The sequence below is a fragment of the Nelusetta ayraudi genome, unplaced genomic scaffold (assembly GCF_046127955.1).
Source record: "Nelusetta ayraudi isolate G7.1 ecotype Tasmania unplaced genomic scaffold, CSIRO-AGI_Nayr_v1 ptg000018l, whole genome shotgun sequence".
Taxonomy (NCBI): domain Eukaryota; kingdom Metazoa; phylum Chordata; class Actinopteri; order Tetraodontiformes; family Monacanthidae; genus Nelusetta; species Nelusetta ayraudi.
In genome coordinates, this window is record NW_027466068.1 from 29,555 (window position 1) to 40,518 (window position 10,964).

Consider the following 10,964-nt stretch of genomic DNA (forward strand, 5'->3'; position numbering starts at 1 on the left):
AGCTTTCTGGGGATTGGTTTAATCAGATAGTCACACACAAGAATCCTTGAAATTCAAAGTAAAAAATGAGGGTAACGTTTGAGTCAACTAGTTCATTTGTGGCACCCTTGAGGCTTCACAAGTGGCAAAAAAAACCCAAAAACAAAACAAAGATTCGAACCTCTTTAAAATAAATGCAATCAATAGTTTTGTGTATGAACACAATGGCCGAGACATAATCTGTAATAACGTCTTCACTGACTCATGTGATTACAATAACCTTTACCATGGGTTAGCTTCTTTACATGTGCTAAAAATACAGCTAAGCAATAGGAATTCCTTGGGGAACTGAAATAAAACTCCGCAATGACACCTTCACTGACACGTGTGATTTTGAGGGTTAAGGTTACCCCGAACATGATAATCTTAAACCTAGGCATAAATCAAACCCCAACCCCAGCGCCTAACCATAACCCCAACCCTAACCCTGACCCAACCCTAGCCCCAAGCCCAACCCTACCTCTAGTCCCAAGCCCAACCCGAGCCCTAACCCCAAACCTAGCCCCAACCCTAACCCCAGCTCCAACCTCAACCCTACCTCTAGCCCCAAGCCCAACCCTAGCCCTAACCCCAAACCTAGCCCCAAACCCTACCTCTAGCCCTAACCCCTCCCCTATAACTCCCCCCCCCCAAAACAAATCTGTTCAATAACCAATAAATGGTTTCTTCAGAGTTTTATTTCAGTTCTTCAAGGAATTCCTGCAGCTTATATTTATTTTTAGCACATGTAAAGAAGCCAACCTATGGTAAGGGTTATTGTAATCACATGAGTCAGTGAAAGCGCCATTATGTATTATGTCTCGGCCATCGTGTTCAGGTTATGCCCGCCACGTCACAAGTCCTACACCCATTGAAAATTGCATTTCTTGATTTTGTCTTCTTTCAGTTTTGACACATTTTACCTACAATTTATCAACAGATACTGCATCACATCTCGGCTGTGAATTTAAACTATTTTATTCAAAAATGTTAGACGAACCTATTGATTACATTATTTTTGTTAAAATTTTCAAGAGGTCAGAATCTTTTTGCAAAGTCTCAAGGGTGTCACAAATAAAAAAGTTGAGTCAAACATTAACTTCATTTTTCATTTTGAATATGTGAGGAACATTCAGTGGGATATCTGATTATCTGAATAAATCAATCTCCAGAAATATGCACAATTAGCCCTCTCTTCACAGCCTTACGAATGAAAATAAAATGAAAGGGATTGAAACAGAGTGCGGAGTGGTGTGTGGAAACACACCCTTATGTCACCAAGGCAAGTGACATGTTCTGTAAGACTCACATGGAATAAAGCGGGGAAGGTCAACTGGCAGCCAGCAGAGGGCGCTGTCTGTGTGCAGGAACCCTGAGCTGCAGGTGAGGAGACCTGTGAACGCCTCTGTCTGTGTCACGGTCTCCAAGCCAACGCCCCTATGATCTTGATAGCCAACAATCTTCGCCTTTGATCTGCGCCGCCTTTATTAACCAGTCTCCCGTGTCCCCCGTTGCCACATTATCTGTTTTGCTTTGCACCAGTAATCCAGCGCCTGTCTCCTTGTTGTGCTCCTTCGTTCCCCGGTTGACAACATTCCGTCTTCCGACCCGAAGAAAAGCACAGGCAGAGCCCGCGTCTGTGTCGACCTCAAAAAGCTGAACAAGGCTGTAAAAAGAGAGCACTACATTCTGCCTATCACTGAAGAAATCACAGCGAAGCTGAGTGGGGCGACAGTGTTCTCCTCACTTGATGCGGCCAGCGGCTTCTTCCAAATACCGTTGCACCCAGACAGCTGCAAACTCACAACCTTCATCACACCGTTTGGTAGGTTCATGTTTAAGCGGCTGCCATTCGGCATCACCAGTGCACCTGAAATCTTCCAGAGGAAGATGATGGAGACACTGCAAGGGCTGGAGGGTGTCGAAGTTTTCATGGATGACATTCTGGTTTATGGGGCCACAGTGGAGGAGCATGACAGCCGCCTGGAAAGAGTGATGCAGCGCATCGAGACAGCAGGTCTGACATTGAACCGCGAAAAGTGTTCCCTAAGGCAGAGCCAGCTGCGGTTCCTGGGACACCTCATCGACCGGTCAGGGATCCGGCCGGACCCTGACAAAGTGGACGCTATTCGGCAGCTGTCACCACCAACCGATGTGTGGGAGCTGAAAAGGGTACTGGGGATGGTGGAGATATCTTGGGAGATACATCCCCAACCTTTCAACAGTGGGACAGCCGCTGTATGAGCTCCTGAAAAGTAAAAGCGCATGGACATGGAGTCACGCACAACAAGCAGCCTTCGAAAACATTAAGGAGCTGTTAACAACTGCGCCGGTCCTTGCATACTACGACTTCAGAAAACCCACTGCTGTATCAGCCAATGCAAGTAGTTATGGACTTGGGGGGGTTCTCCTTCAGCTCCATGGAGAACAATGGAAACCTGTGGCGTACTGCTCCAGGCGCCTCACCGAAGCTGAAACCCGCTATGCCCAAATTGAAAAAGAGGGGCTAGCTGGCGTGTGGGCATGTGAGAAATTCGGTAGATACCTCAGTGGCCTGGAGCAGTTCAAGCTGATAACAGATCACAAGCCACTTGTGCCCCTTATCAACAATCGCAGCATGGACAACGTACCTCTACGATGCTAGCGCCTTCTCATGAGGCTCATGAGATTCAATCCAGTAGCGGAGTACGCTTCAGGAAAGACTAATTGTTGCCGACACCCTGTCACGCAGTCCACTGGCCAATAAGTGTACAGAGAGTGACACACATAGCGAAGTTGCATGCTATGTGGCTAGCGTAGTGGAAGGAATCCCTGCGTCGGCAAGTAAAATGGATGAGATCAAAATGGCGACTGCAGACGATGCTCAGCTGCAGTCTGTTGCGAAGCTCATCAAGACGGGTTGGCCTGAACACCTCAGCAGTGTGCCCTTGGATGCAAAGGAATACATCCAGGTAAAATCTGAGCTATCAGAGCACAACGGCCTCATTCTAAGAGGAAGCAGGCTTGTGGTGCCAAAGTCCTTGAGAGGTGAGATACTCCTGAAAATCCATGAAGGTCACCAGGGTCTTGTAAAATGTAGGGAAAGAGCCTCTTGATCGGTATGGTGGCCCGGACTCTCTACTGAGCTGAATAAGCTTGTGTCTTCATGTCAGGTTTGTCAGGAACTGAAACGAACACAGCAAAAGGAGCCTCTCATTTCAACACCGCTTCCAGAGCGTCCTTGGAAAAGAATCGCAATGGACCTCTGTGAGCATAAACACCACAATTACTTGGTGATTTCAGACTATTACTCCAGGTTCCTTGAAATACTGCACCTACCTTCAACGACTACCACACAAGTCATACTGAAACTCAAATCAGTTTTTGCCAGATTCGGCATTCCAGACGAGGTGGTGAGTGACAATGGACCCCAGTTCGCAAGCATGGAGTTCCACAGGTTTGCCAAGCAAATTGACTTCAAGCACTGCACATCAAGCCCTCACCATCCACAAGGCAACGGACACGCTGAGAGGGACGTGCAAACGGCAAAGAAAATCCTGACGCAGGAAGACCCTCTGGTGGCTCTGATGAGTTATAGAGCTACTCCCTGCTCCACCACAGGGTACAGCCCAGCCGAGCTGCTAATGGGGAGAAAGATCAGGACCACACTCCCCACCCTTGAGAAAAACCTCATGCCGAAAGGGCCCAGCAAGACAGCGGTGAAAACAAAGGACAGCAGAGAAAAGGCTAAACAGGCCCACTATTTCAACCGTCGTCATGGAGCCAGGCCTTTACCTAACCTGCAACCTGGCGATGCAGTGATTATCAAGTTGCACCATGAAAAGCAGTGGTCTTTGCCAGCGGTGATCTCCGGTGAAAGCCTCACCCCGAGGTCTTTCATCATCAGGACGGAGCAAGGAGCAGAGCTGCGACGGAACCGCCGTCACCTTCAATCTGGGTCGGTTAATCAGCCTATCCAGACAGAACCGTGCGATAACGCAGTCTCCCACTCTGACGGTGCCACCACGCCGGACGCTATTCCTGTCAGTCAGAGTGTGGCTCCACCGACAACCCCTCCACCTAGTCAGACCGCGACCAGATCTGGCCGGGTGTGCAAGCCGGTCAACAGACTTAACCTGTAAGACAGGTGTGATTCACATGACCTTTGGGGGGGAAATGAAAAAAAGGGGAAATTCAATTCAACAAACAAAATAAACAGCCGTTTTTCAGTTACATGTTGTTTTGACGTTATTGACATAACGCAAAAAGGGGGAGATGTCATATACGGTACTTAGATACGCTTGCGCTTATATTGGGTTTTTTACGGTAACCGGAGAAGGAAAGACGGAAAACCGCAATCACGCACATGTTGAGTGTCCTTATTCATTACCTGCCGTGTGTTCAATTAAAAGCTCCAGAAAAGATATCACGTCATATTTACGTCATCATCATCGGCAGCAGCAGCAGCAACAGCAGCAGCAACAACAGCAACAGCAGCAGTGTCGCTGAGTGGCGGGCGTCTCCTCCAGCCTTTCTCTTATTTCTTCAACATTTTCATGTATTTTGTTTTGATCATTATTATCATTATTGTGATTCTTAAAGTCAAATAATTCTTTCTCAACTCGTCCCGCTGGGTTTTACTGACTTTGGCCACAGGAGGTAAGACATGTTTATCTTTCTGTCATTCTTTCTAGCTCCAGATCATTTATTTATTTATTTCGTCGGACAACGTTTGATTGAACACGCCGGCCGCTGTGTTCGGACGTGCAGAATGGATGGAGACAGAGACACTGATGCAGAGCCGCTCGGAGAGGCGCAGCTCCCACCGGGCTCACGCAAACAACAAAAATCAGAGAGAAGTTCGAGAGGCTTCCTGCCCTGCAGGTGGGAAGAACTGAAGAACCGAGCGTCTGCACCGAGTTCTGCTTCATCACAGGAACTCATTCGCACGAGCAGAAGTGCCGCTTAATGCCTCCTTTTAAGTGAATCACTCATTTCTGTTTGCGTCTTATGACTTCAATGTGGCAGCCACGTGCTGCCTGAGCTGTTAGTAAGTAATGAAGTAGTTTAAAAGTGAGCAAGACGTCGCCAACTGCATTTGCGTGCTGCAGCACCTCTTGAGAGAACACGTAGATAGACCCCCGCCTGCCGCACATCGGGTCAAGTGTGATTGTTCTGATTTGATATATTGACGCAGCGAGTCGAGATTTGCGTTGCTCAAAGTAGTCGCAGCAACTTCCTTGTTGCAGGAAAAGAAGAAAGAAAGAAAGAAAGAAAAACAATCGAAAAGTAAAGAAAGCGCTGAAGTGTACGTATCGCACGACATGGTTATGTAAATTAGATTCATCACTCTTGTAAGTGAGTGGGCAAGGAATAAAATACGTAATGTTATAATTATATACACAATCTGAAATTAGGAGTAAAGAAATACACAATAAATAACAATACACTTCCCGTTTCATTAACATACAGATTTGTTGAATCCGTGCTTGACACCAGGTGGAAGATTTTCTATATTTTATTTATTTATTTAAAAACGATGGGCCAAAAACATTGAGGAAAAGGAGGCAGCGACTAAGGAAGGAAGCAAATAGACATCAGATTGCAGTTTTTCTTAACAGAGAATCAAAAAACAATGTATACTCGGGATCAAATTAGAGAGCTCTCACTGCAAGCATAATAAAAGCATATCATAAGTTCTCTTTGTAGAGAACCGTGACATAATTCAAATTTGCTTCAATATTACTACTACTACTAATAATAATGATAATAATGTTAACGATAAAATGTGCATTTATTCGGTTTTGAAAGTATCTAATTAAAATATCTAATGATTTGTTTAATGATGTATGTATTTAATTTTAGCTTTCGTTTTAAAGTCAGCGCCACCCACCAAACTGCTGAGCTCATCACATGACATGCCAAGCGGCACCAAAGACTTCATCCCTGCAGCAATGCATTTTGACTGTTGGACTTAAACCCACAGTAACTCTCATAAGGAGCTGAACCCACAACCTCTTGGTTCACAGCCCAGCCACCAACTCGCGGAGCTTTTCATCCTGATGGTCTCACGTCCTCGTTCCAGAGTCTTCACTCTTTCAAAAAGTTGTCAACTCGATCTGAACAACCGAGCAGAAGCCACAGGAGCTCCCACACCTGCATTTGACTACAGAAAAATCAGCAGCAGAGGATGATTGCTCCACTTGAGTCAAATGAATCGAGTGGAGCAGGTGATGGAGAACTCAGTGACTGACCTGAGGAAGGCCGGGACACATGCTGTCATTAAAGAGTAAGAGTGAAACCTGCTTAAAAAGATTTTTTTTTAGAGGAAGCTTTCAAGGTCGAATAAATCTATATGTTGTGCTTGCCATCTAGCGGGTGAACATTTTCTTGGTGGCACAAAGTGTAAATGTGAAGGCTGAAATGCTTTTTATTTTGACAAGAAGCATCAGAGACTCAGGTGAATTATCCAGGGGAGAACATTTTTATGTCCACAGCATCTCGTCAAAGTGCTTCCTGCTCCTTTCATCCATTTCTCCTGAAATTACAACCTTTCGGGCTGTAATGACAGCTGCTTGCGACAGCATCTGCTAGTTCTGCCTTTTGTTTGGCTTGTGACTCTCTGAGATTTTTCAGCAGACATGTACTTTTCTTCCAGTTTCAAGTTTTAAAGGAGGTGCAGGCAGGTGAAATTAATTGGTGTCAGAGTCAGTGCTCTTTTTTTTTGACCTATTGAAAAACAAACTCTGTTGAATTTGTAAAAAAAAAAAAAAATCCCCACCTCTGCTTCCTGTGCAGCATCATCACGCGACTCCCACCTGCAGGACGATGCAGAGCAGCCTGGGCAGGGAGGAGGCGGAGGTGGAGCGCTCAGCCCTGCAGAACGACAGCATGGAGGTTTTCCACAACGTCAGCAACGTGACCATCTCGCCATACTACCAGCACTCCCTGCTGGTGGCCACCGGCTACATCTTGGCTTACTTGCTCATCTTCCTGCTGTGCATGGTGGGGAACGTGCTGGTCTGCCTCATCGTGATGGAGAACCGCCACATGCGCACCGTCATCAACCTCTTCATTTTCAACTTGGCGGTCAGCGACCTGCTGGTGGGAATCTTCTGCATCCCCATCACGCTGGTGGACAACCTCATCACAGGTCAGACACACAGTCAGCAGGTTCAGCAGGCAGGAAGCTTTCTTTTTGTTTTCCCTTTTTCTGTTTTTTTTTAAAACATTCAGGCAAATGCAGGATTTTAAAGCCAGGGTGTTGGACAGGGTGTGGTGCTGGCAATTGCCGCCGCTCAACTTTGATGTTCAGATAAAACCCATTACTGGTTCTTATACTGGGTACCAGCTGATGACTCAAGGTGCACAGCTGCAGCAGGTGCAGCAGCTGGCTCACTTTGGCAATGGCACAGCAACAGTTTTTACTGTAAATGTTAAGGGGGAAAAACAGTGGAGAGGTTGTGAACGTTCTGTAATTCCTCAAAATGTCACTTAGAAAATGGGTTTTTGAGAACACGCTGCATGAACCTTTGTGTGTATGATTCCAGGGTGGCCTTTCTCCAGCATTGTGTGCAAGATGAGTGGATTCGTGCAGGGCGTCTCTGTCTCAGCCTCGGTCTTCACTTTGGTGGCCATCGCTGTGGAGAGGTGAGCCACTGTGGCAGCATTATCACACGTGATAATGCCAGCGCTAGAGTCATCAGGAAAGAAGCTACTTGAGCTTCAAGAACATCTAAAAGGTCACACACTGCAGCTACTATTCCAAGAGTGGTTTGGCAGCTAAGCCCGGCAGGCAGAAACACATCCAGCTTCATGTGCAAACACACAGATGACACAAATGTTTGACGACAACAAACAATGTTGCAACATGGCAACACCGACAAAGTGGGTTTTTTTGGTTTTGGTTTTCTTGATTAAGCAAATCAGTGGTTGTATCTAATTACCCTGAGGTGACTAAAGATTGAAGAAATAAACAGTGTGTATATATGTATATGTATGTATGTATATATATATACACACATATATATATATATACACACACATATATATATATATATATATATACATATATATATATATATATATATATATATATATATACACACACACATATACACACACACACATATATATATATATATATATATATACATATATACACATATGTATATATATATATATACACACTGTTTATTTCTTTCAATACATCTATTCACAGATTGCTTGCTTGGCCATCTCCATTTTCTCTTCTTGTCCATTGTGCCGCTCCTGCTTTCACACTTAATATAAGCCATAGCAATACATTTGCCAAGATGTCTTGGGTGAAGGCGAGGTCAAACGAATAGGAAGACAAACAACCATTTGCGTTCTCACACATATTCCTACTGCCAATTTGTCGTTCCCCATTTCACCTCAGGTGCACGTCTACGGACTGTGGGTGGAACACTGGAGCACCCGGAGAGAAGAGACACCAGAGGGTCTCCATGGCCCGGCGGTTCTGCCTTCTACACAGGGAGGAATTGTAAACATTCAGAACATTGTTTTTCTTCTGCTCCTGCAGGTTCCGCTGTATCGTTTATCCTCTCCAGCCGCGGCCCACCATGCTGGTGGCCAAGGCAGCCGTGGCCTTGATCTGGGTTCTGGCCATGGTCATCATGTGTCCTGCTGCGGCGGCTCTGACCGTCAAGCAGGTTCGCTCCCACTACACGGTCCACACCAGCGACCGCAACCGCACCATCCCTCTGTACATGTGCTATGAAAACTTCGCCCAGCCCAAGATGAGGAAGGTCTACACAGTGGTCCTGTTTGTGCACATCTACCTGGCGCCGCTAGCTGTCATCGGCTTAATGTACGGGAGCATCGCCGTCAAGCTGTACCGCTCGGTCCTGGAGAACCGAAAGCCTCGGCGGCAGCCGCTGGCAAATGGTCCAGTGCAGGCCCAGAGGCAGAGGCCTGGCCAGCACATGATATCCCAGAAGAAGATCATGGTGATCAAGATGCTCATCATGGTGACCCTGCTCTTCATGCTGTCCTGGCTGCCGCTCTGGACCCTCATGATGATGATCGACTATGCAGAATGGAACAGAGACCAGTGGGACCTTCTCACCAGCTACATCTTCCCCTTCGCCCACTGGCTGGCCTTCTCCAATTCCAGCGTCAACCCCATCATCTATGGCTACTACAACGAGAACTTCAAGAGGGGCTTCCAAGCCGTGTGTAGAGCCAAGCCCTTCAGCTGCGCAGCATCATGCTGTCGTGTGGGCCAGATTGTCAACGGGCGGCGGGGAGAGCGCTCGGTGCAGGCGGCCAGCAGGAAGGAGGGCCGGCGGGTGTCGGGCATGAGGAACCGGGTCCACAACACCGACAAGACGATTGACAGGGTGGACGAGGGCCGAGAAGTGAAGGCGGTGTGCGTGGTGGCCAATGCGGAGAGCAGCTTCTTCCAGCAGGGGATAGAAATGGCTGTCGTCCACAGGAATGATTGTTTGGGCGAGGCCTCGGCCAGAGCTGGCTCGCAGGTGGCGTCCGTGTGCAACGCCTGGGAAAACTGAGCAGCAACTGACAAAGTCCTGCTTTTGTAGAAGTACGTCCAAGATGTGTTTTTTTTGAAAAAGACGTGGATTTTCATCTGCAACGCCCAGGTGGCATCACCCAGAGAGAAGATACGACAGGAGTGGTGACAAAACGCGAGGCTGAGTTCTCTGACATAGCTAGGTTCTTTGAAATGACTGTGTCCGTGTCCTGTGGAGCCAATTACTGAGACAAAATCAACACGAATAGTGGCAACGGAACAATTGCACAGTGTGACAGAGTGATTCCATTCATTATTATTGCACATCTGTATGAGCCCGGCATGCAAAACAGCTGCTGTTTACGTTACTGAAATATCTAACACTGGACGCCTTTTGAGCTGATAGCGTGATAAACGTGGTGTATATACTGCATTTGTATATATTTTGCTTGTTTTTGCATACATTATTTTCGTTCTATATCAGAAAAAAATGTATATTTCAATTTACGGAAAAAAAACCCCACTAACAATAGAGTGGATGAATGAATAAGATTTTTCTACCAGAGGCAAGGAAGCAATTTTTTTTAATGAAAGTTTGAAGTGTCTAACATATGTGCATATAAAGAATGTAAACTCTGGGAACCTTGTAGGTACTGTATAGTCTGAATAACTGTATATTTGTATCACTTCCAGTGCACACTGGTCTTTTTGTTGTTGACACGAGTTTGTGGAATTGTGTTTTGTGCTGTGTCTTAGCAACATCTTCTTCTCATCGCTCCTTCCTTCCTCGCTGGCCAGATCTATCGTCCCTCTGGTCTTGGGTTGTTGAAGTATCAATAGCAACCATAATGGTTCTGTGTCGTTCCCTTCATTGACCCAAAGGTTCTGACCATCTGACCGAATTTTGTATATATTATTTTGTTGGAAAAGATGCTTACATTTTAGAATGATATTTTGATTTAGCAAAAACAAGACAGCAGTCCAACAATAAGCCAAATAATAATTGAATGTAAATGTAAAAAAGAAAAGATAAAATATGTAAAGATTTTTGTACTAGGGCCAATTGAACCCTGATGATGTTGAGTCAAAAAAAAAAAAAGTTGACATGTGAATATTTTCAAAAAATTAATGAAGAATTATAAAAGGTGAAGTCTCACAGTGCAGGGGCGAAGACAACGGTGACAGAAGTGTCGGAGTTGGGGGGGTGGAACCAGAAATAACAGCAGTGTGGTTTCATCCCACTGCAGAAACTCTTTCTGCCTTAATAAAAAGTCAGTGTGTAGTTGGTGATTTTATGCACGCGTTGCAAATGACTGATTTTCAGCAGCAGATTATTAATATTAAAAACGTTCATTTAATGTTTTCAGTGTCTTCATGTTGACAAACAATGGGTTTATGTTTTTTTTCATGTTGAAAACTACTCAGTGTATGCAGTTTCTTCTTGTATATTCAG

General features: G+C 45.7%; 2 protein-coding genes across 2 annotated transcripts in view; both read left to right on the forward strand.

The window, feature by feature from the left end:
* The window catches only part of add2 (adducin 2 (beta)), an 84,818-nt gene that overhangs the window by 24,595 nt on the left and 49,259 nt on the right, over window positions 1-10,964 (forward strand). The window lies entirely within an intron of this gene.
* npffr1l2 (neuropeptide FF receptor 1 like 2) lies at window positions 6,874-9,757 on the forward strand. The gene is made up of 3 exons (XM_076026012.1): window positions 6,874-7,150; window positions 7,548-7,647; window positions 8,561-9,757. The coding sequence occupies exons 1-3, from the start codon at window positions 6,889-6,891 to the stop codon at window positions 9,549-9,551; spliced, it is 1,353 nt and encodes a 450-aa protein (XP_075882127.1). The 5' UTR covers window positions 6,874-6,888; the 3' UTR covers window positions 9,552-9,757.

Coding starts and splice junctions, on each gene's coding strand:
- npffr1l2 (XM_076026012.1), top strand. CDS start 6,889: ATGGAGGTTTTCCACAACGTCAGCAACGTGACCATCTCGCCATACTAC. Junction 7,151..7,547: donor GGTGGACAACCTCATCACAG/GTCAGACACACA, acceptor GTATGATTCCAG/GGTGGCCTTTCTCCAGCATT. Junction 7,648..8,560: donor GTGGCCATCGCTGTGGAGAG/GTGAGCCACTGT, acceptor CTGCTCCTGCAG/GTTCCGCTGTATCGTTTATC.